The sequence below is a fragment of the Rhinatrema bivittatum genome, chromosome 14 (genome assembly GCF_901001135.1).
Source record: "Rhinatrema bivittatum chromosome 14, aRhiBiv1.1, whole genome shotgun sequence".
Taxonomy (NCBI): Eukaryota; Metazoa; Chordata; class Amphibia; order Gymnophiona; family Rhinatrematidae; genus Rhinatrema; species Rhinatrema bivittatum.
The window spans coordinates 9,766,610-9,792,289 of NC_042628.1; the positions used below are offsets into that span (position 1 = coordinate 9,766,610).

The 25,680-nt window shown below is 46.8% G+C and overlaps 1 protein-coding gene across 1 annotated transcript; it reads right to left on the reverse strand.

Annotated features, from left to right (window-relative positions):
* Nucleotides 1–3,836: 3,836 nt before the first annotated feature.
* On the reverse strand, nucleotides 3,837–23,942 carry LOC115076159 (cytochrome P450 3A9-like). The gene is made up of 13 exons (XM_029577296.1): nucleotides 23,792–23,942; nucleotides 20,497–20,590; nucleotides 19,153–19,205; nucleotides 17,537–17,636; nucleotides 15,159–15,272; nucleotides 13,158–13,246; nucleotides 12,488–12,636; nucleotides 11,314–11,441; nucleotides 9,166–9,241; nucleotides 6,853–7,013; nucleotides 6,280–6,506; nucleotides 5,306–5,468; nucleotides 3,837–5,191 (listed from the first exon to the last, which is right to left on the reverse strand). The coding sequence occupies exons 1-13, from the start codon at nucleotides 23,848–23,850 to the stop codon at nucleotides 5,096–5,098; spliced, it is 1,509 nt and encodes a 502-aa protein (XP_029433156.1). The 5' UTR covers nucleotides 23,851–23,942; the 3' UTR covers nucleotides 3,837–5,095.
* Nucleotides 23,943–25,680: the final 1,738 nt, after the last annotated feature.

Consider the following 25,680-nt stretch of genomic DNA (forward strand, 5'->3'; position numbering starts at 1 on the left):
AGCCAAGCCGCACATTTTACTTTCAGAAATTAGCGCCTACCCAAAGGTAGGCGCTAATTTCTTCCGGCACCGGGAAAGTGCCTCCGACTTAATATTGTGGCGATATTAAGTCGGAGGTCCCGAAGAGTAAAAAAAGTTTAAAAAAAAAGAAAAAAAAATTTGAAGTCGGCCGGCGGCTGTCGGGTCGAAAACCAGACGTTCAATTTTGCCGGCGTCCGGTTTCCGAGCCTGTGGCTGTCAGCGGGCTTGAGAACCGATGCCAGCAAAATTGAGCGTCGGCTGTCAAACCCACTGACAGCCGCCGCTCCTGTCAAAAAGGAGGCGCTAGGGACGCGCTAGTGTCCCTAGCGCCTCCTTTTGCCCGTTTCAATCGCAGACCCTAATTTGAATACTGTATCGCGCGCACAGGCGACTTTACGGAATCGGCCTGTATGTAAGCTTATAACTTCCTGGCCTGAATGATTGGATATGGAGACCGAGCCCCTACTGCGCTTTATGGGAAAACCAGCCTTATACACAGGATAATATAGATACAGGGTGTGACTGACGACCACAAAGATACGCGTCTACAAGAAAAGCAGGAAGTTGGGAAAAGTGTACTAAAATCTGGCGCTATAACTCTGAAAAGGAGAAACCAGCTTTCAGTTTAAGGGGCCTTGGTTCGGGGCTTGCAGCAGACGAAGAGAGCTCGGGTGCCCTTCCTGGTGCTGCTCCAGCTGCAGTGCAATCTGTGGTTCACATCACAGCCCCTCCATGGCAGCTGGATAGGCGGCTGAGGCGCACACACCCCAAGATCAGAGAAATCGGTTTTTCACATTAAAGTGCTTTTCTCCTTTCCGGTCTGCGTGGTGCTACAATCCACTGGAGGTGTTTTAAACAATTTGCTTACGTCCTGAGCTGGCAACATGGGAATGTTCAGCCTAAGCGTTGCTAACCGAAGTCCCTTTCCATAAATGAAACCTTGCGGCTGGGTATGGGAGCTTACTCAACAGGTCAAATTATCATTTCTTTTTACATTGCTAGTTATAACTTCAGAAAAATGGTTTGTTAAGCTCAACGTCTGATTTCTCTATTTAACATAAATAACATAGTAATGATGACAGGTAAAGACCAAATGGTCCATCCAGTCTGCCCAGCAAGCTACTTATAAGATGTTGCTAGAGAAATAACATCATCTCCCGGTGATGCTGGGAAAGCAGGAGCCATGTGTCATAAATTATTTCCCCTAAGCAGCATGCATGGAAGTCAATATTTTACAAATGTTCAGCAGCGCACAGATGCTTTGAAGCTGAGCAATCATAAGAGAGCCAACTGGTGGATTGCTGCTGAGCTCGTTTTGATATTACTAAGCGTATGACGCCTTCAGTAACGCACTGGGTTTTCTAGGAACAGTGGTGGGCAACAGACAGAGAAGCCTGGGTTTAAATCCTGCTGCCACTCCTTGTGACCTTGGGCAAGCCACTTCACCCTCCACTGCCTCAGGCACAGAGGCAGAGGGCAATGCAATAAAGTGCGCTCAGCCCGCCACACAGTGGGGTAGATTTTAAAAAAATGCGCGTTCGCGTACTTTTGTTGGCGCACCAGTCGCAAACAAAAGTACGTTGGATTTTAGTAGATACATGTGTAGCCATGCGTATCTTCTAAAATCCTGGATCGGCGCGCGCAAGGCCGATTTTGGGCAGCCGGTGCGCGCCGAGCCGCGCAGCCTGCCTCCATTCCCTCCGAGGCCGCTCTGAAATCGGAGCGGCCTCGGAGCGGCCTCGGAGGGAACTCTCTTTCGCCCTCCCCTCACCTTCCCCTCCCTTCCTCTACCTAACCCACCCCCCCGGCCCTATCTAAACCCCCCCCTACCTTTGACAACGGATTTACGTCTCCCGGAGGGAGACGTAAATCCACGCGCGCCAGCGGGCTGCTGGCGTGCCGAGACGCGACCCGGGGGCGGTTCCGGAGGGCACGGCCACGCCCCCGGACCGCTCCGGGCCGAAACCACGCCCCTGGGCCCGCCCCCAAAACGCCACGTCGATAAGCCCCGCCCCCGACAAAAAACCCCAGGACTTACGCGAATCCCGGGGCTCTGTGCGCGCCGGCAGGCCTATGGAAAATAGGCGCGCCGGCGCACAAGGCCCTGCTCGCATAAATCCGGGCGGATTTACGCGAGCAGGGCTTTTAAAATCCGCCCTAGTGCGTCCATAACCCCCGTTGCAATAAGGGAATCAGTGCATCCAAAGGCATAGCTAAGAGCGCTCCCTCACTCGCAAATGCCATGTAGATGAGGCTATTAATTATCACCCTTCAATGCAAAAAAAAAAACTCTCTCTCTGCCCAAGGCACACTTTTTACCAGTAAAATTTTACGCCTGTCTGGAGCAGGTGTAGATTCTCCCACACGTCCAGTGCTCAAGTTAAAAAAACAAACAGACTGCTTTTCTGTGGTTCCTCCTGCTTAGTATCATCACGATAGTGAGTAGGAAGAACCACAGAAAGCAGCACCGTGCACAAAAAGTTTTGACATAAAAAAAAGAATTTTGGGGAGCACGATATACATCCACGGTATACGCGCTCAGTGCTGCGAATATTGTGCATGCGTTTTGTGACAGTAAACTAGCTGCCGTGAGAAAAAAAAATGGCCTCTCGTAAATTGAGCATCCGTTTTCCTGGCGCACAGCCACGTCTCCTGGGCGCCCGGTGCCATGGGCATGCTAGGGACGCCCAATTTATCCCTAGCGCGTCTGCTGTAGCGTGGCAGCTCATTTACATGTTGCATCGGGCGCCCAGGAGAGGTGATTGTGCGCACGTTAAAAAAAGCGTGCGCCCAGTTTGGACGCACGTTCTTAGCATGTCCATATTGCATCAACCTGCTAGGATGCAAGACCGCTGGGGACAGGGAAACATCTTTCTCTACCTGAGTGTAATCTGCTTTGGAGTGTCACAAAAAGCAGAATACACATTTAAAAAGAGGATTTTAAAATTTGTGAAGGATATTTTCAGAAGAAACCATTAAATTTCCTTCCGCACAGTGCCAGGACAGAGACCATTTTAAGCAGCCGGCTGGTCACAGATAGGACTCTTGTAATAAACAGCCGGAATTCTTTTTGCTTTCTTTGTGTTACAAGTGAGATTAACATACAGAATAGAAAAGATGTCTTCCATCTCCCCAGGACAGGAAAAAGCTGGATTAGAGAGCAGAGGAGCTTTTCTTTGCTCTGCTCTGTCTGCTTCAGCCTCAGCCTCTTCCCTCCTGTTATTTGGATGCTACCTGGGCAGGGAGGGGGGTGAGAGCAGGAAGTAGAGAGCTGTTCTCTTCCGAGGGAGATTCAATGCAGCTGGGAGGGAATAAATCTTTAGCTGGTCTGGCACCCTGTGCCTATTAGCAAATCCAGGTCTGCTCAGTTCCCAGTCCTTTCTTTTCCTCTCTCCTGTTCAATGCATCTTTTACTCTCTGCTCAATGTCCCACTTTATCCACCAAGTCTGATTCACCTCCTTCCTTTCCCCCTCAGCTTTAAAATTTTGCTACCCACCCAGCAACTCAATCGCTTATCTCAGCAGAATGGGTCAACTGCACCCTCCCCACTTCCGTTCTCTCCCTCAGCATCCCCCCAACCTTAATCTCCCCTTCAGCCGCCTCTCTCCCTCTGCCTCGGTGTGGAAGAAGCTCCTTTCAGCAATTTGAAGGAATACAAGCTGGGGCTTTGAGCTGCCGGCCGCCAGTGTGGCTGCCTGGTTGATTGTTTGGCAGCCGGATGGCTAATAAGACAACTTTATGATGTTAACTCTTTTTATGGGGGGCTTAACAGACAACATCTTTTATTATATAGAACTGAGACAAAACAGACATCCTACTTGATAATTTGGCTTTATGATTTCCACTGGCAAAGCTGCCGGAAGTAGATAACTCAACAAGTATCCTAGACGCCAACACCAAACGAATCAGCAAGTGACTCAATGACCAGAAGGAAAATTGAAAGCTAATCCCGAGACTCTGATGCCAGTATGTCCTTACTCTAATATTCAAGTCAAGGTAATGTACAATTATAATCAATATTGCTATTAAATATTTTATTACACAAGCCAAATTAATTCTCAGCCATATAGTTAAACCATAGGTTAGTGACATGTGAGGCTTCCATACACTGTACAGGAGCATAGGGTGGGCAGAGATGACCCTCCCCAGATCTGACTGACTTTAATTTTATTTATCCTAGATGTGAGTTCTTGTCACATTGCAGCAGTTGTATTTGCACTTTTTACAGAATTATGGAGAATATGCATTTAGGAACAATAAACTAAAGTGAACCTGCAGGCGTAAAAGAGTTAGAGGTAGACAGAGGAGACAAAGAGGCAGCAAGCAATCCCTCAACCCTTTCCCCACAGACCCCTGGCCGTAAGCACTGCTGCCGTCACGGTCCTGTTGGACTCTGCTACAGCGGGGGGGGTCAAGAGATTGGCGCAGGCAGCCCCCTGGCCCACCAGCAAACAGTTAGCAATTAAAGAGGATGTTGCAACAACTTGACAATGCTGCTCTTTTAATGCAGGATATCCCATCATGCTTACGAGCTTGTGCTAGTCCCTAAATGTTTATCTGCTAAGCGGGCAGCAGTGCGTGCCTTAAGACACCACACAAAGAGGCGCCAGCACTTTTCTCCTTCATTGGTACCAGTCTAACCCAACGTGTTTGTTCAGGCTCAGAGCCAGGTGTGTGCAGCATGCAAGGATTCCGTACCTGGAAAACTGGGATAGAAAAAACCCCCAAACATTATGTACTAGATTTACATGGTGGGACCAGCACCGTAGGGAGGGAAGAGGATGGGGACTTGACGCACTACTACAGGTAGCTGCTCTTGCAGACTCACCCCGCCCCATACAGGGTCATGTGACACAATAAGGGAAATGTTAACCCCTTATTGTTTGGGCAGGATTATAGAAAATGGTTCTCAGTCCTCCAATGAGCAGCAGATTCAGAATCGGTGGAGAAAGTTCATTCTTTTTCCTACTCCCTTATATATTTCTGATCTTTCATTCGCCACAGGCAGCACCCATATAAGTCTCAGCTGGCTCGAGCCTGCAGTGTTGCCCGACGCGGGGCGCGCGCTGGGGTTCACTCATCAGATCTGGTGCTGGTTCTGGGTACGAATTTCAGGGTGATGGGCTTCGTGGGCTGCAGGAATCTCTTGGGGTCCATTTCTAGAGGGAACTAAGGAAAAACAGAAGGAATCAGGAGAACAGGAAATATTTTTTAGTTTAATGACATTCTGCGAGTGTAACCTAGTTGGAGACAAACGCGGAGGCACAGAATTGGGTTCCTTACCTGTGTATCTTTGGTGGGTTGGAAGGAGAAGTTCTGAAGCAGAACCGTCAGAGCCACTTTCATGATGAGGAGGGCGAATCTCATGCCGATGCAGTTCCTAGGGCCAAGGCCGAAGGGCAGGAAGGTGTAAGGGTCCATGGAGTCTCTGGCCTCCTTGCTGAACCTAGGGTGCAGTCGCAGAAGCAAGCGAGGAACGTCAAGAGAAGAAAAGAGGCGAGCAAGCAAGACAGGGCCCTTTCAGTCCAAGGACATGGCGACGTAATTGCTATCTAGTAATATCCTTGCAGATTCAAATGACACCGGCGGCCGTTTCAGGCCATAAAGATCCTGTTCCAAAAGCCTGAGCTGGGCTTCAGCGTAATCTCCCCGCACTTTCATTTCCTCGTGATCGCCACCTCACACTAGTTCTGGCTACAGGTAGCCGAACGTCCTGCGCGGCGGCGAGAAGGCCCATCCATTGACGACTCAGACCAGGGCTGGCAGGGGAGCCTAGTGGGGTCAGCACCAGACTTGGTTTCTAATCTTACCTCCAGCACGCGCCCTGCTCAGATTTATATTGCAAGATGTTTGTGGCAGGTGAGTTATGTGGAGGGGGCGCTAACCAAATTCTCTGAATGAGATAAACAATAGAGCATTAGGACACTGGAGCTCATGCGTGACCGGATATATTCCAAGGAACCAGGCTAAGGCTCTTTAGAAAAACGAGACGTCCTGGTGCTTGGAACAGCACGGGCTACAGGGACAACACAGTAAGGGGAATTATTGGGGTTTTTTAAAATATTTAATTATTTTCATATGAAAACATTGTTTTAACTTTGTTGTTACACTAGACACATGGCATTAAAGGGTCCTCACTAACAACCACATTGTAGCTTTCACATTAGTATTCAAAGTCATATTTTATTAAGAGGTAAACACTTAACCTGTTTTTATTTATTTTACTTTCCTCTAGTTCTCCCCCCCCAATTTGGTACCTTTCGGGTCTGAATTCCTCTGGTTCTGGCCAGTACTCTGGGTCCCGATGTATTGCAAAAGCCGGGATCATTGTTACAGTCCCTTCTGGAATGGTCAGTCCGTTTATCTCAATGGTTTTCTTACAGACTCTTTCCAGTCGTCCGCCTGGAGGATACAGTCTAAGATTTTCGTTAATCACCATGTCAAGATACTCCATCTGTGTCAAGGCCTCATATGTAGGCGTGGCCTAGCAGAGAAGATTGATAAACTCTACACAGTCATTTCTTGCTGCATGTGGATATGGCGCACTGATGGTGCGAAAAGGGAGAACACTGAAGGCTGCTTGTTATAGCATTACAAGATGTCTTTGGATAAGTAGTCACAGTATTATATGCTGTGGTACAGGACACCTGAGTTCAATGTGTTTATGCCTGTGCATAGTCATTGGATATCCTGAAAATTAATGCTGATAGGGTGGCCTCAAGGACTAGATTGGCAGTCGGTGCCAGAGAGCTGAGATACCAAAATGTTAAGACTGAAGTCCTTTGAAGTCACCACTTTTACCAACAGATCTTGATGGAGCAGACACTCACCTTGTTGGGTAGGATTTTATCAACTTCCTCCTGCAGTCTCTGCTGGACCTCAGGGTGGATTGCCAGGTTATAAGACAGGAAGGACAGTGAAGAACCTGTGGTCTCATACCCAGCCAGAATGAAAACAAATGACTGCGCCATAATCTCAGCATCACTTAAAGCTGTAATAGAACAAACAGGCAGAAAGACAATTAAGATGGTCAAATACTTAATGCAAAATATACATCACAAGATAGCATGTGACTAGAGAATCCTATCAAACTGCTGGATCAAACTTGTCTGAGTAATTAATTGCATTACATAATCCAACAGAAGTAAAAATAACCCATTATTGAAAGTTAGCTTTTAGTGTATCTTCTCTAAGGTTATAGGGCTGTATTTTCAATAGGGATGTACTGTCATTTAAAATGAAATAGGAATGTCAATGATATTTCCTATTTGGTTTTATTTCAATTTGTAAATGAAATAAAAAACACAAAAACCCAACATTTTGTTTTTTGTTGTTTCATTTACAAAAAAATACCCATGCCTACTGACACATACAAAAATATTTTATTTTTAAAAAAAAAGTGTATTCCGCTCATATCCACAGTGCACAGTGGATCACATAAGAACAAAATATTCAGAGGAGCATAACACAATAACAAAAAATAAACAAAAAACACATAACAAAAAGATGCCTTGTAATGTTCAGAAATAGCCAAAAGAAATTAACTGAAGTTCCTTAATGCACTGTATGACACAGGTGTTGCTGCCTCACATTTCTATAAAGCTAGTAAAAAAAAAAAAAGCCACCTCCCTCAACCCCAGATCCTGCTGGACCTCAATCCCCAAATCTTGTCTCATAGGGTCCAAATGGGGTAGAAGCAATCTCCGTGCTCTTGCCCCATTGGTACCATCTTGCCCTGAAGCTGGTGCCATTTTGAAAACAGCATGGCACTATTTTGATATATGTCATGGAAACAGCAGAAGTGACTGCCGCTTCTGCCCCAGTTGGACCTAGATTATGGAATAAGGTTTTGGGAGGGGGTTCAGGCTGGGACTAGGGGTGTGGGATATATAGAGGTGTTTTCAAAGGTGCTTCTATAAGACTAGACTAGTTAAGTAGAAAATAATTACTTCACTGCGAAATTACTTTGATCAGACTTGTAAAAAGCTATTCAAGGTTGCTGACATGCCAGAATATGCTGAAATGCTAGAATTGATGCTAAAGGTCAAAAGTTCAGCCTTAAGGTTCTCTCCTGCCTTCTGGGCTCAATTTACAAGAAATCACATGATTTACAGAAATCCCAGTCTTAACAACATATATGAATTACAATTATAATGTCAACCAATTAATAAAGTGCTCTGAAAACAAACTAGCTCATTGGTGTGTACATTGGAGGTGTGATCTATTTAATCTATTGTGTTAATGCTTCTTGAGACTGCTTCTGAATTGCCTTGCTGGTAATCTCACTCTTCTGGGATATTCCATACTTTAAATAAAGATATTTTTTTGCTACCAGTATTAAGTGTTTATTTTGATAGCTCTCAGAGACAGGATTTTTTTTTAAGCTACTCGTGTGTCAGTCGATGGAGGGGAGGGGCTGGACCTGACACCATTTTTTTGTTTTGTTTTTTTCATTTCTAATAAGTGACAGGAGATAAATCACAAGCAAAAATGAAAAAAATGTGATGACTACACCCAAAACAAAACATTTCAGTGCACACTCCTAATTTTCATACTGTTAAATCACTAGAAGCATTTCAAAGCTGCTAACATAATTTACGTATTGCTCTTTTTCAGAAATAATTTCTGATTATGTATTGATACGGCAAAATAGAGCTATGACCACGTAATTCTTTCAATAAAGGGTGTTGAAATCTTTGTAGGGTTGTAATACCTTCCACATCTGAGAAAAGGACCAGAGTGGTCTTTTAAGTTCATTCAATACATCTTTTTTTTTTGGTCAAATAAAAAGGAATCGGTAATCCAACTGCCAAAAGAAATCCTTGGGCAATCACTTCACGCTCCCTTGCCTCAGGTACAAATTAAAATTGTAAACCCTCTAGGGGATAGGGAAATACCTACAATATCTGAATGTAATCCACTTTGAAGTGCCAGAAATAGCGGAATTTGAATAAAAATTGTAATTGTACATGTCCCAACCATTACTGGGTGTGGGACAAGAGGTCATTTCTGGCTGAAAATGAATGAGTCCCTCGGTTTTCTGTAACAGTCCCACTTGTTTAGCCACTTAAGTGTCCTCCCGGGGAAGCAAAGAGACCCTCCTCGCATAAAGAAGAGAAGGTAAACAAATGAAGTGGCGTTACTTTTGTATCCGTGGATATCACCACTGAGTTCAGAGCTCTGGGAGTCAATCATCAGCTGCAGGAAGTCCACCCGGTCCTAGAAACGGAAGGAATGATTTAGGTGAAAAAAAAGAGTACTGAGGGATGGAAAGCTCAACTCCAGGGCTCCTCAGAAATGCAGATATTGCTACCAAATCCCAAGGATTCTGCATACGACTGCTGGCAAACCAAAATAAATAGATTAAGATCCTGTTAATACAATGGCAGAGGAGAAGACTCAGATCATCCATTTGGTGATCTACCAGGATGCGTCGGGCTGGACATCCACGTAGCATGTCCTGAGCCCAGCAGAGAAAGGTTGTTCAATGCAGTGCCGTCTTCCACATTTACATCCAAATACCCAGAACATGTGACAAGACGACAATAACCTTTACATTTCCCCCCCCCCCCAATGAGAAATCTTTCCTTGAACTCTCAGCACGGCAAATGGGAGATCAACGAAACCCAACAGGGCAGCCAAACTTCACAATGTGCTTGATTCACTGAAAATCTATAGCAACAGTTGTACAAGCAGATATTTTGCAAAAAAGGTACAGATATTTTCCTGACAGATTGTGCACATAGATATCTCACCCCCTCATGTATGGCTTCTTTGGACTTTTGTACCCAAATGCATGACTGTACCTTTTTGCATTCATACCTAGGAGCCAAGCCCTTCCCAACTCATCTAGCTTAGGCCACTCAGAATTTCGTCCACTGTGCTGCAGGTCTTTGGTTATCATCAGGTGTCATCTTTGATACAAAGTTTGGCAACTCCAGTGCACCACTCAGTTTTCCTCTCTGTTTCATGCATGTTTCCAGATCTTGATCATTTTTTAATATCATTGCCTCAGAATGTTTCCTCCTCTTTCTCTCTCTATTGTGCCCTCCAGTACAAGACTGGGTAATTTGCTACTACAGCCCCCGAGTACATGACCAGGTCTTCTACCAGGATTCGTTACCTCCCATCATCTCATGCACTGTTTAATTTAAGATCATGTCTTGGCAGGCAATCTTCCAAATTCTTCTATAAACACCACATTTCTTTACTATGGGTTCATTTTGTAAGATCTCATATAAAAGTTGGCTGGCAAATATATGCAAAGTCTGCTTTGAAAATTATCCCAGCAATACTACGACCACACAATTACGGTGTCTATTTGGTGCTCGTAGTTTTGCTGTAAAACATTTGGTTGTACAAGAGAACGGTGTTGGCTTCAGGGCCAGTTGGCGCCATATTGAAAACAGAACCTGGATCGCTCCTGCAACGTTTTGCCTTCTTGCGAGTCACGCATGGGGAAAGATGAAACCAGAGCGAGAGGGATGAGATAGGGGAAAGGCCTAAGAAGAGAGGGGGGGGGGTTAGTTTTTTGTGGGGCTTCATTTTTTTTTTTTAATTTCAGCAGTGCTAATAGGTGGAGGAAGGCCCAGGGGCCTTCATTTTCTTTAGTTATTGGGTTGTTTTTTTTTTTCATTTGGTGTTTATTTGAAGTAAACCAAACAAACAATGAATTACAAATCTAATTGAAGTTAAAAAAAAAAAAAAAAAAAAGTGTTTCCGTGCACCTCCCTATCATATTGTGTTCACGCTCATAGCATCAATCTTACAGGTTATGCATAATGAGGTCTCCACTTTTAGGCTCCTAAATTTAGATGCTTCGTGAAACTAGGAACCTAAATTTAAGAACTCAAGCCCTAATACATTTTCAAAAGCCCAAATTAGGGAACCCAAAACCCAAAGATAGGTGCTTAACCCCTTTGGAAATCATCCTTCCTAGATAACCAGCAGAACTGTATCCTCATCACGGTTACAGCATCTATGGCTATGCTGCATTATTCTTCCAGGGCTTCTGATAGACAAAATTTTTGGCATATAGTGAATACACATGGCTTTGCTTCTCTATCGTGCTTTGTTATTTCCTGCTGTTTGTTTACAGCATCAATTCACGATTATCCTGATTTCATGTTGAGGTGCACCTCATTATGTGACCCGCCTCCTCTGTACTTCGATTTTTACAGAGACAGGTGATGTCTGCCTGGCTCCAGCCTCCTGTATCCAGAGCCTCACTGCCACCGTGACCTGTGCTCTTACTTTATAGCTGCCGCAGGCAGAAGGTATCTTGGACTCACCGTGCGGCCTTCTTGCAGACGCTTGGCCTTGATGCTGGTGACTACATTCAGGAAGAAGTGGATGAGGTCCTTGGGGAAAAGGTTCACATTCAGTTTCTCCAAGACAGGAAGAAGAAACGGGAAAAGCACTGTTGGGGGCAGAAAGAAAGAAGCATCCAATGGATGCATTCAGGACCTAGATGCAACCAGATTCTGAAAGATTAAAAAACAATGCCTGGTCTAAAGCCATTTACAGCTTCATTTTGTTTTTTTATGTTCTTCTGAAAATATGGCTGTGTAAGACCCTGACTGGGCGCCTAAAATGAGCAAAGGGTCTTGTCGAGCAGACAACGTAGTGGACCTGACAGAGAGGCAAGGGCTATACTGTCTATGCTGGACAGGGAAGAGTTCTCTCCCCTCACTTCATTTTCTTACCGACAGAGGTCTCCTTCGTACCCATGCCTTGGGGCATAGGATGGTCTTACCCAAAAGCTAACTTCAAACACAACTTTTATTTTCAAAATGCTGGAGCTTCAAGCAGTCAGATTTAAAATAAAAACTCATTAGATCTCTGATTTGTCAGGGTACGCAGGCTTTTTACAGCATTAGTAGTAGCAGGTTCAACAACAGTTCTTCACATCACCTCAGCTTATAACTTCTCCCTCCTAGTATCAAACATTTCTTCCTCACAAGAGATGGCATTCAGTGCTCACAAATCCTTATACATCATCTTCCCTGATTAAAGGATTGAGCTCCAGTTCCTTAGTTGTCATGATTCCTGCCCAGGAGTCTAACAGTGGAAACTCAGCATCCTGGCCACTGGACATAGGCCAGATAGCTGCAGAGATGAGGAACTATTCCCCCACCCAGGCTTCCAGCTCAAGCTCCAAAGACCCAAGACTCAAAAAGCATATTTCTCATCTGAACATGACCCAAAGAAGCCTCCCCTAGTGGTTCTCCTTCACAGACCCTTAAAGAGATATACCAAAATTTCTCAATAAAATCACTTATCGCAAAACACATCAACGTAGCCCACAGACATGCTTTGGAATTTCTCCAAAACACAACTCTAGTGACCGGAACTTGCGTTGGGCGCCTTGTCACATCATATATTTTAATGTGTTTATGAACAAGTTTATAGCAAAGAAGTTATTTTCTTAGAGAGCATTATAAACAAAGCCGATCATAGCTGTACCTAGAATAATGAGTAATGGACTTAGTAAGCTGAATTTGAGTAACTTCTTGGTGTTGGTGACAAGCGGGTCGTTGGGGTTGTTCATGGAATCCATGTTCACGCTGAACGAGGTGCTGGTGGTCACATCTATGCTGTAGGCTCCAAAGATGCTGGGGAGAAAAATAAGGAAAAATAAGACACCCTTCACTCCATGAGTTACCTTCAACACTTAAGGCATTGGGAGAGAGCCAGATACGTCTCACTTGTAGGAACTATTCTGGTGAAATGCTGCCTTGATCTTGGAGAAATGGACTCACTATGCCATTTGCTCATTTCATGACAGAATTAAGATTATTATATATCTTTCTATCTATAAACAGTATTTCTTACAGAGCATTGAGCTCTCGTTGACATCTACTACTCCTAGATAGCAAGAACACTATTTCTTCAGTATGGGGGATGTGAAGCCTTCAGAAGCCCTGCTTTTAGACTACCATGCAAGTTACTGACGCCTCCTCATGTCCTAGTGTTTGAGACCCCAGGAGTGTGGGACCACGTCACAGTGAGCGAATAATACTGCAAAGCCATTTTCATCATCAAGAAGCATGAAAATCTCTACCACTCTACTCTTGGGCACTACCCCTCATCCGCACTGCTCTCTCTCTCGCCTCACTTTCAGAGAGCTACTCACTCCTTCACGAGCAAAGGTTCATCGTTTTCCACCTTCTTCTGGACGTTTTTCACCAGAAGATCGCCGTAGTGTTTTATAATAGGAAACATCTGAAAAGAAAGAGTGGAAAGTGGGACAAAGGGGCATCCACAGCTGCCCTTTCTATTCCTGTTGCTAATGCTTTCATTCTGCACGAAGGTCTTTGCTTTCTGCTACACTGCTCGCTGGAGTTCGGCCTGCATTCAGATCAGCTGGCTGGGACTTGGACAGCAGGGAAGTTTCTCCTGCTGTGTCTGGTTAGCTCAGATGATCTGCTCCAGCCCTGCAGGAGGATCCTCCTTTTAGCTGTGTAGTAGAGTGAGAGGAATTTTCCATCTGTGTAGGTGGGAGAGATGTAGCCCTAAACGGTTTACAGCTCCCCCCCACGTGGGCTGCTGGACTGGTAATGTCCTGGTTCTGAGACCCCATTTTAGGGTATGGACTTTTGGTTGCATTTTTAGGAGGCGGGATGGTGCTCTCACTGCTCTGGTTTTCTCCCTCCTATTTTTGGGAAAGACGACCTTGGGCTTATTTTATTTAAGGTCCGGTTTAGAAAGGTAGAAAGAGTTAACCTTTCCCAAACTGCAATAATCTCATCCCAATTTGGGACAGTTTAGTTACTTAAAAAAATGTATGCACTGTATGTGGGCTTAATATTGTAACAGCAATTTGCTGATCAGGCTCTTGTATATAATATATGGGTGCGTTTATGTATTTTTTATATTTTTGTGATTGTATTTGATTCATTCAAATCCTGTTTTAGCTTTATTCACTATATAAGGGTTGGGTCTAGTCTACAGATTTAGCAGACCTGCTTTCTGTATCTTCGCATTAGTGTACTTTACCTTGCGGTTTCCATATGGAAACAAATATCAGATAATCCCATTAGTATCGAGCCATATGCAATGGACTGTATTGAACAAGGACTTGTAAATTGTCACTTACTTCAATTTAAAGATCAGCTATCAGTAAAGTTATGTTGGAACTGCATCCGGAGTCCAGCGTGCTTTTGGCTGTTTATTTTATTTTATTTTTATTTAAAAGTATTTTTATACCGTCTTTACAAACAGTGTTTATGGAAGGTACAGGAAGCGTGGACGTTATTCGTCCTTGACTGAGTGTCTTTGGAGTCTGTTAGAGGACCTCAGCCCGGGGGCTGACCCTGTCTATTTCTGTGACCCAGACTGCGCAGGTGCTGTTTTCTCCAGCTTATTCACAGTAAGACTCTGTTTATAAAAACTTTGCTTTTAATAAAGTTTGGAGCTGAAGAAGCAGCGTCCTCTGTCTGCAAAGAGAAGGCCGAGTTAAGCTCTCTGTTAAACTGCACATAGGAAACGTGCACCGTGGACAGAATAGGCAAATGGCTTCAGCATGAGGAGCCAGGCAACAAACATTTAGCACGCAGAAGACGGAGGCTGCACACGTCCGTTCTTTATAAAGAAAAAATGGGATCCCAATAGGTTTCTGCATAATTCCCGGGGCACTTAGGGATTCTTCCTCATTGATCAGGCATCATAAACAGCAGAAATACCGATTGTGTATGTATCAAAGGGAGCCGTGACTAAAAGTACCCCAAACAAGTAAATCGCTTTCTACAGAAATACATAGGAGGCAATTTTCAACAGGATTTACGTGCCTAAAAGTGGGTTTTATGCATGTAAATGCTCATTTTTCACCTAAGTGGGTTTTTGAAAATTGCTACACTCTTTGCCATTGAATTATCCATAGGTTTTAGAAACGTAAGTGCACTTTCAGCACGCAAATGAGCTTCTGAAAATTGCTTCGCTCTATGCCACTTTTACGCATGCAAATCCTTTTGAAAATTACCCCAGCAATATTTCTTCTTGCTAACAAGAAATAAGTGGGAGGCATTTCAACAGTCACAATAAGTCTGGGGCATCTGCTCGCCCGACATAAGCCAAGAAGATGGCTCTAGTGAAGCTAAGATGTAAGGAAATGAACTGCGATGTGCAAGGCCGTTACCTCTTTGAGCCTCCCGCTGGTGAAGGTGGGCGACAGCACCGTGCGGATCCTCTTCCACTGCTCGTCCTCGGCAATTGTGATGGCAGAGTCCAGGGGACCATTCAGGCCAAGATTCTGTGAGGGCGGGGATGGAGAATAAGAGAGGTTCCAGACAGTCCCCCCCCCCCCCCAGGGGTGTCTTTCATAAAGGCAACCAGGGGGATTGTATGCAAGTCTCAAGAAGGAGGCGCAAAAGGGACAGGAAGTTGGCGTCTATTTTCTCATGGACTAATGACCATTAGGCCCTACCAACATGCAAGGGAGTAATTCTGAAACATTGTGCTTACGTTAGCTAGAAAATATGCACATAGTTTACACCAATTTTTGGAACGGACATCCACGCACCCAGTTTTGCTGACAGAATTTAAGCCTGGGACTTTTTAAATCAAAAAGTTCATGCATAAGCCCCACCCCTGCCCAGACTCCGCCCCCTGGAATACCTGCAGGGTTCATGTGCGTGACTTTATGCATTTATCAGCTGCATATATATATATATATATTTTTTTTTAGAGGGCCATTTCTGTGGGTAAAGCACTACCTCCCCCCCCCTCCCCCAACGTGCCTTTGAAAATGACCTTTCCTGTGTTTGGCTCTAGCATTTCACAGATGATCAGAACGACACAGCAGAAATACTTTGCTGCTTCTGTTCCTGCTTAAAATGTTAATTCCAAGACTGCTGCTTCGCGAATAAGTAATAATCAGCCCAGGAGCTTAGCCTGAGCCTATGAAGCAGCAGCACTGACTAGGTTCATCATGATAGCAGCGTAGTTGCTTGGGGCTGATAGATAAAAAAAAAAAAAAGTAGGCTCCTATTTTCAGTTGAATTTGAGGGGGTCTAAGTTTTCAGCTGAAAATTCACTTAAATTTAGGATCCTACAACTTTTCTGTGTCTTTTCCTTCAGGATCTTGTCCAAAGATACTTTTTCTATGTCCGCTGTGTCTTTTTGGAGATGTGGGAGATCAGAACGGTGCACACTACTCAAGGTACAGTCGCACCATGGATCCTCTTTTATGCACTTCTTATATTTGTTCCTAAGGGAAGGTGGTTTATATCATCACTGTGCGTGCGTGCGTCCTGGGCGAGCTTTAGGGGCGTGCGCACTGCTCTTTCAGGGCCACTGCCTGCAGCGCTCCGGCTGCTCCCCCGTCTCTGGCCATGCAGGACACCCCTTCTGGCTGCTTGCATAGTGTGTATCTCTCCCCCCCCCTCCCTTTAATAACCTTTGTGTTTGGTGTCCTATCAAGATAGGTCAGGGAGTCCCAGGGGATCCACCACCCCGAAAATAGGTTCCGTTTGTTCTCCATTTGTCCTGTTTAAAATGTTCTGGGCCAAAATGTTGGCCCCTTTTATTTTGGGCAAAACTAGTTTCTGAGTCCCCCTCAGGCATGGGGCTGTAAATCTGATCCTTCTCACAGCAGCATCCCAGGAACTCTCAGACCTTTCATGCTCCCCCCGCTATGAATCAAAAACAGAACGAATCAACAGGAATCCAATCAACTCTTCAAGGAGAACCAAATGATTGATGTCTGGGGTTGAGTAAGGCCTTGGAGCCCCTTCCCTTTCCCTCTCTCTAGATTGAAGAACTCAAGTGCTGAGCCTTTGCTCTAAGTTTTTTCTCTGATTTTTTTTCCACCCTGTCTGTCTTGGGGTTTGTTTTTTTTTTGATATTTTGGTCAGTGGTGTTCTAGTTATCCCTCCATTTTTTGTTCTAACAAATAATCTAACCGGACGATCACAGATTGGCATGGGTTAGACATTTTCTTACATTTAGGCCTAATTTTCAAACTCCCCTCCCCCCCCCAATGTAAGCAGGGGCCTGCACTAACATTTTCAAAGGGAAACTCCTCCCAGAGTCATCTCAGGATAATTTGGGGGCCAACGGTAGCGCCGATTCTTCAGCCCAACCTCACTTTTTTTTTTTTTTTTTGGTGCTAGTGAAAGTACATGGGGTGGTAGAGAAAAGGAGAGAGCAATTCTCAAACTGCGTTTACCCCCATAAAATCTTTTCAAAATGACTCCCCACATGCACAATTTTTCAAGCACTCAGCCCGCAGAAAGGGTTTCCTCTTAAAAAGTTCTGTCCTGGTTCACATAAATTATCCCAGCCTCATGCATCTTCATTAGGATTATCATCTCTACCATTAATAACACAATTACAGGGAAAAAACGCTGTATTAGGACTAATCAATAATTTTATACAAATTGCAGGAAAACCGTAGCATATTAGATTAATCATCACTCTGCAGCAGAACGGGGGCAGGAAGAAGGTTTCGTGTCTGACAAAGGCAATTTGTTTGCAAGCACACAGGAACGGCGCAGCACCGGAGTGGAAACGTACCCGCCGGTTGGTGAAGAGGGTGTAGCACTCTTTCACCAGGATGGTTTTAATGATGGCCGGGTCCATGATGGTGAGAACCGGGCGTCTGCCGTCGTAAATCCTACAGGAAGGGACGCAAAGCGAGAATCTTGTTAATGTGCATCTAATATATAAATTATACACGAACGAGGCGGGGTATCATCTGATCTCTGCTGCACGGCAAAGGCCTATTTACATTGTAACGCGGTTAAGACACAGCAGCGGCAGCAGAGTCACAGTCAGGGGCAGGAGCACCTCTCTCTCTCCCAGGGCACAGAAGCAGCTGCACACAGAGGCCCAAACTGTGTTTCTGGGGGGGTTTTTTGTACAAATATCCCAGTAGCAGTGCTGCCAGTGCCTTGAGTTTGGCTTCCAGATCTGGCTTCCATGGTTTTGAAGTGAATCACAGGGGCGCGTCCCAGCCAGAGCAAGACCCTGCGGTGGACGGGGCAGCCCCCCAGGTAGCACTGCACGAAGGCTGAAGGCGCCGGAGCTCAAGTTGTTACAAGCTCCAATTGGGCTGCAAGCCAGAAAGGAGGCGGCTGGCAGTACCTCTGCAAAATGTACCCGGGGGGGGGGGGGGGGGGCAGTACCTTGGCTGCAAACCCCACAGGTACCTCTCACCCCCAAGCCTGTGAAGACTGCCCATGGGAAAAGCACACGCACACGTTTGCGCCGGGTTGAAAGAATTCCCCCCGTGACCTAACCCCACCCCGGGAAGGTCCCCACTACATTGCGGATAAAGTACGAGCCTGATGGAGTGATGGGCGTAAGTTTTCCCCGGCATGGGTAAAAACGCAGAAATTCCAACGAAAATTGCCCTCGGCTAACCCAACATTAAAAATAAAACTGAGCTGCGAGGAATGAAAGTGCAGAGGGAAAGGGTACGGCAGAGCGGGAGGTCTGGGAAGCCGGCAGGTGCTTTCTGTAATGCGCCTCACAGCTTGACCTATGCTTGGCCTGGAGAGCCGGCCGGACTTCCTGCTCCGGCCGTATGGCTTGCCTCTTTCTAACACTCACACTGATAGAACGCTGCTTTTTTTGCAATTTGATTTGCAAGCTCTGAATTTGATGTTTACAATGAATTTCCTAGTGATAACCGGACTTGGAGGAGGGAAAGAACGGAGACGAACCTTACAGGGCAACTTGCAAGCCGTGCAGGGAGATTTAAGGTGCTTTTTACCTGCGGGCTCTGTCAATTTTTAAAGGGAAATCTTCCTTTTTGGAAATTAAGCTCAGGAATTACCTGCACAGACTGGCACCATTGACTTGGGGGGGGGGAGGGGTATCATTTATGCCAGAATTTACACACAAGCGTTTTGAAAGTTAAAAGCATGCGGGCGAATCCCAACTCTGCCTCCACAAGGTCTCTCCTGACGTGCACACACACATTTATACGCATAACTGACGCGCGTGTGTGTGAGAGAGTGTGTGTGAGTGTGTGTGTGTGAGAGTCTGTGTGTGTGTGTGTGTGTGAGAGTGTGTGTGTGAGAAGCAATTCACAAAGGCGCCAGTATGTAGCTAAAGTACTACTTTATCCACAGCTGGGCCTTTAGAACTAGCACCCAGAGAGAGGTGGGCAAATGGAAAGAACTCACCCCCAAATCTTTCCGTATTTCTTGGCGCACATCATGTCAAATTGCAATATGCCCTGAAAAAGAAGGTTGGAAAGATGATTCGGAGAAGCGTCAGACAACTCTATCGTTTTCAAAACAAATGTAAGAGGTTTTTTGTTTTTGTTTTTTTTAAATCAATGGAATTTATTGCCAGAGACGTGGTCAAGGTCAACAGTACAGAAGGTTTAAGAAAGCTTTGGAGAGGTTTCTAGAGGACAAGTCTATTTTATCAGTTATTAGCCAGACAGATGTGTGGATCGCCACGTTTCCAGGAGAGAGTAGGATCTCCCTATTTGGGTCTTCCGGGGGCTTCCAATTATCCCAGCTTGGTCAGTGCTGGAGATCGGATGCTGGGCCCATAGTAACAGCAGATGGAGGCAGACAAAGACGAAATTGGTTCACCCAGTCTGCCCAGTTGAGATCCTTCCAGTTTGACTAAATGAGCTTATATTTCCCCATATGCCACCTGCATCCTCGCCTGCCTTGTCTTTTACCTGACCTCTCAACCATATACCCACTACCGTCCTCCAGATCTGTCCCAGGCACGTCCAAAATCTGTTAAAAGTGGCTCAATGGACGACTGGTCTGATACAGTCCAGCACCTCTTATTTTCTTAATCCATAACTGAAGGCAAAAAAAATGTAGGTTCTCTCGTTCAGCACGGAGTGAAGGATGCGAGTCCCAGCTGCTGAGCTCATCACTAGGCCCAGTATAGATGGTTTCCTTTTGCTGTTAATGTAAGAGCGAGCAGGGCATGGAAAGGACTTTGAAACTCAGGTTTCTGCCCAGTGAGAGCAGAGACTCTGCCCAGGGAAGGGGGCATTTCATTTCCTATTCAAAGCAAGGCCTAATGACTTTACAGTTCCAGTCTGTTTGGGTTTTTTTTTTTTTAGCAAGTGGTTTAATCTTCCTGCTTTGGGGGTAATGGTCGTAACATAATTTCTTCCATAAGGTTGGATGGGATGGCATTAACCCCTCCCCATATTGCACAGGTTCTGAATCATAGTAACAGTGACGGAGCCCAATATTCAAAGCATCTAGGTCAATAGAAACTTTACATCCTCTGGATGCCTAAAATTCACAAGGCACCAGGGTCAGGGGAGTGAAGTTTTGCATCTAAAGCTTTTAAAATGGTGCCCCCTTCCGCCCCGCCCCCAATGGCTGGCACAATTTTGCTGTAGGGCAAATTCTGCCGACCATTAAAAACAGCGCAGGCCTCAGCTCAGCCGCGCCATTTTGAAAAAGATCAGTGAAGATTGACTCGACTGGGGACATCTCCTGTGAAGCGTAATATAAAAAGAGGTAAAACGACGTGAAAGCACTCACCTTCCTGTACTGGTGAAACGTTCCAATGAACGGAAGAGGCCGCGGCCCGGGAACGCCCAGCTTCTTAAAGAACCCATAGGGCCAGGTGCCGTACCTAGGTCAGGAAACAAAGAACATGCGGAAGGAAGAGCAGGAACGAGCGCAGAGGCACAAACGGGGTGCGAGCGGGGCGGGGGCGCGGCTCTCTGGACATTTCCACACGGAGCTCCGTCTCCCACCCTACAGCAGGACCGAGAGCCAGCAGCTCCGTCGCAGACCCACACGAAAAGAACGCGCCAGAGAGAAGCAGCGTAAAAACGCACGCAGCCCCCTCAGGACGATTAAAGAGAGCGTTTTGTCTTCGGGATACCCGCTGTAATCCTCCCTGCTAGTCCGGAGGGAACAACTTCAGGAAAAGACACTGTCGAACAAATATTTACAAAATAAAAAAAAGGTTCTCTCTCCCTGCATCCTTACTGACAACGGAGGACATTGCTCAATTACTTAACACGTGTGTTTGTATAAATGTATCTTATATCGGAGAGCTGACATTAGGAGAAGAGTCTGCAGGAATGAACATTTTACAGTATGGTTGTTGGGCACAGCTTCCCAGGGCATCTGGCCGGGCTGCGGTTGGATTTGCTTCACCCCTGACATGAATGGGACGGGTTCTGGGCGCATCCATCAAGCTTCCATGAAAAGGGCAATTTACAGAAGGCTGGCCTGAATTACGTAGCAAAACCACACACACATTTTCAAAGTGGACTTGCACGCCTAAATCTGCTTTGGAATTTAGGCCGCACACACCTGTGCTGTAACGTGCACAGGTGTGTGCACCTTTGGGGGGAAATCTTACGCACGTACATTTGAAAATGGAACAGTAGGCACGCAAGTACAAATCCCTCTCCATCCCTGCCTTCTGGGAAGGTCTCTCTCTGCTCCAGGCCAGGAAAACTTATGCGTGAACAGGGCCGGTGCTTCCGTTAGGCAAACTAGGGCTGCTGTGCCAGAGCTGCTGCTGCTGCTGCTGTGCTGGAGCTGCCGGCAATAGGGGGGAGGGGGAGTGCATGGCCGAAGGGTCACCCAGGGGGCCGAATACTATTGCACCAGCCCCTTCACGTGAACAGGATTATAGACACACGAAAAGCCTTCGGCGTATTGGGCGGAACGATTTTGTAAGAGGCCATTTCTGTGGGCAAACGGCTTTGAAAGTTACTTTCAGGCAGGAATCACATCCTCTGCAGGTGTTCGAGTGCTCAGAACGTCCTTGGCTTTGATCCTTTTATTCTCTCATAGTTACTTCTAAACTTAAGCACTCAAAGCAGCGGAGGGGGTTCACCAGCAAAACCAGTGTCCTGGGCTGCCTTATAAATTATAGCCCTGCCTCTTCTAACCTGTCCTGAGGACCCGTGGTCAACACCGGGGCCCAAGTCCTAATTTCTCTATTTGCCCCCATGCCGATCTTCCATTGGGGGGATGGGAAGGATAAACCTCCGAGGCCCCTGTGGTGCATTTTGAGGCTGGACACCGTGATGGTGCTTAAACTGTTACTGAAGCAGCCCTTCAGCAGGGTATAATACGGCACCTGCTACAGGTGCCTCTGGTTATCTGCCTAACGCTACTGAGAGAGCAGAAATTCTGGGATGCTCTCCCTCAGGATCCCTCCTTTCTCCCTGGAGAGTGACGCTGCCCTGGACGCTCCTCCCCCCTCACAGACTTCCCATCAAGTGCCTGGGAGCCACTGCTTCATCTCTAAAGCTCCAGTTTTCTCCTCTTCTCTCCTGATGTGTCTCAGGAGCAAGGTCTCAGTTGTTTGTTTAAGGGAGCGTCAGTGCGGCAGCAGCGTCCCTTTGTCACCATCCTCTAAGCCAGGGGTGGGGCAGTTCCGGTCCTCGAGGGCCACAAACCAGTCTGGTTTTCAGGATATCCCTAATGAATATGCATGAGAGAGATTTGCATGCACTCTGCCTCAGTTGTATGCAAATCTATGTCATGCATATTCATTAGGATATCCTAAAACCTCGGCAGGTTTGTGGCCCTCGAGGACTGGAATTGCCCACCCCTGCTCTAAGCAGATTGCACCGTTTTTATAGCGCCGGAAAGTGAGTGGGCATCGCTTCGGCCCTTTTGCAATGAGAATCCAGGAAAGGGGGAGGGTAAATGGAAGCTGAGGTGGGCGCTCCCTAAGCCCCGGGTCCCAGACGACTCGAGGCAGGCCCTGGCATCAGGCCAGCTCTGTTTTTTGACCCAGGAAGGCCCAGACACGGCTGACGTAGGTCCGGCTTTTTGGTTTAGGAATTTTTTTTTTTTTTGGGTTTGGCAAATGAATGAAACCGGCCCCCCCCCCCCAAATGAAAAAACAAAACAAACCGAAAAATTGGGCACCAGGTTGTGGAAGGAGCTTCCTGGCTACAAGGACCAAACTAGGAACTGCAGGGAATCAATTCAAATACGGGAAAAAAGTCCCCGGTAATTGGGAATGGTACCTGGTACCAAAATCTCCGCACTGGTTCCGACGGCGCTGGAAGACAAAACAGAAAGGGAGAGCTATCGGGCCAAAAACACAACAGTGTCTTAAGAGTAACCTGCATTACTTTTCCCATGCAACCTTTCCAGATACCGAGCAGCGCCCGGGGGTGCAGCTTGTGTGTAAATCTTAGGCACAGGCAATGCATTCTCCATTGCACAATGTTATTTAAATAAAGGGGACTTCTAAGAGGTCCATATTCAAGCCAGCTGGGAGCGTGGTAACGTCCTGTCTGCTCCCGGCGTTGCGCTGATAGCTTGCTTTAGGTGAGTATATTCCAGGCATGGCCACCCCCGGTCCTCAAACGGGCCAGGTTTTCAGGATATCCACAGTGAATATACACTGCCTTCATTGTATGCAAATCTATCTCATGCATATTCATTGAGGGCATCCCGGAAACCTGGCCTGTTCGTGGCGCTCGAGGACCGGAGTTGGCCACCCCTGGCCTTATTCAGTGGGACGTTTATCCTGCTGCATATCTGGGGCAATTTATCTGGCTGAGTTTAGCCGGATAACTTATTCAGAGAGCCGGGAGCGGACATCTGCCTCTAAATGGGACTACAAAGCCGAGAACTGCCCTGAAAACATGAAACTCCCAAGGCTGCCGGGATGACCTCATCTGCCCCGCCCCTTTCGGGCACAGCCACGCCCTCGCTCCTGGCCGCACACTTCTGGTTTCCTAAACAACTTTCCGTGCGGGTGAGACTTTGGCAGCTGCCTTTTGAGAAAGGTTTTCAGCTCCCTAAAGTTAGCAACTTCCCAAGCAGAGTCATTGCCCGTAACACTTACAGAAAGAGGAGGGTCAGGCAGGCAACGAGCAGCGTCCAGGTCTCCAGGGAGAAGGTCATCCTGCCGCTCCCCTGGCCGGGTCACTGCTGCTGCTGCTGAGGCTGGAAGGGAGCAGCGCTGCCCCCTCTCTTGTACTCTGCCCGGCGCTCACGTGACTGCGGGGGCGGGGCCCAGCGCTGCCGCCTTCCTTTCTCTTCCTCTGTTTCTTCAGTCATCAGTCAGGGGCGGCTTTGAACTGTTTAGGCTGCATATCGGGTGCACATTCCTCCTAGTAAATGTCTTCAGATAAAGACCAAAATAGTCAATCCAGTCTGTCCAGCAGGCTGCTAAAGATTGTAACTGCTGCTCCGTGCAGGTCCCCCCATCTCTAGTGTTAAGGATTGTAACTGCCGCTCTGTGCAGGTCCCCCCATCTCTTCTGTAAAGGATTGTAACTGCCGCTCCGTGCAGGTCCCCCCATCTCTAGTGTTAAGGATTGTAACTGCCGCTCCGTGCAGGTCCTCCCATCTCTAGTGTTAAGGATTGTAACTGCCGCTCTGTGCAGGTCCCCCCATCTCTAGTGTTAAGGATTGTAACTGCCGCTCCGTGCAGGTCCCCCCCATGTTTCTGTAAAGGATTGTGACTGCCGCTCTGTGCAGGTCCCCCATTTCTTCTGTTAAGGATTGCAACTGCCGCTCTGTGCAGGTCCCCCCATCTCTAGTGTTAAGGATTGTAACTGCCGCTCTGTGCAGGTCCCCCCATCTCTTCTGTAAAGGATTGTAACTGCCGCTCCGTGCAGGTCCCCCCCATGTTTCTGTAAAGGATTGTGACTGCCGCTCTGTGCAGGTCCCCCATTTCTTCTGTTAAGGATTGCAACTGCCGCTCTGTGCAGGTCCCCCCATCTCTAGTGTTAAGGATTGCAACTGCCGCTCTGTGCAGGTCCCCCCATCTCTAGTGTTAAGGATTGCAACTGCCGCTCTGTGCAGGTCCCCCCATCTCTAGTGTTAAGGATTGCAACTGCCGCTCTGTGCAGGTCCCCCCATCTCTTCTGTAAAGGATTGCGACTGCCGCTCTGGGCAGGTGCCCCCATCTCTTATGTAAAGGATTGTGACTGCCGCTCTGTGCAGGTCCCCCCATCTCTAGTGTTAAGGATTGTAACTGCTGCTCTGTGCAGGTCCCCCCATCTCTTCTGTAAAGGATTGTAACTGCCGCTCTGTGCAGGTCCCCCCATCTCTTCTGTTAAGGATTGTGACTGCCGCTCTGTGCAGGTCCCCCCATCTCTAGTGTTAAGGATTGTAACTGCCCGCTCTGTGCAGGTCCCCCCATCTCTTCTGTAAAGGATTGTAACTGCCGCTCTGTGCAGGTCCCCCCATCTCTTCTTTAAGGGTAGTAACTGCCACTCTGTGCAGGTTCCCCCATCTCTTCTGTTAAGGATTGTAACTGCCGCTCTGTGCAGGTCCCCCCATCTCTAGTGTTAAGGATTGTAACTGCCGCTCTGTTCAGGTCCCCCCATCTCTTCTGTTAAGGATTGTAACTGCCGCTCTGTGCAGGTCCCCCCATCTCTAGTGTTAAGGATTGTAACTGCCGCTCTGTGCAGGTCCCCCCATCTCTTCTTTAAGGGTAGTAACTGCCACTCTGTGCAGGTTCCCCCATCTCTTCTGTTAAGGATTGTAACTGCCGCTCTGTGCACATCCCCCCATCTCTTCTGTTAAGGATTGTAACTGCCGCTCTGTGCAGGTTCCCCCATCTCTTCTGTTAAGGATTGTAACTGCCGCTCTGTGCAGGTCCCCCCATCTCTAGTGTTAAGGATTGTAACTGCCGCTCTGTGCAGGTCCCCCCATCTCTAGTGTTAAGGATTGTAACTGCCGCTCTGTGCAGGTCCCCCCATCTCTTCTTTAAGGGTAGTAACTG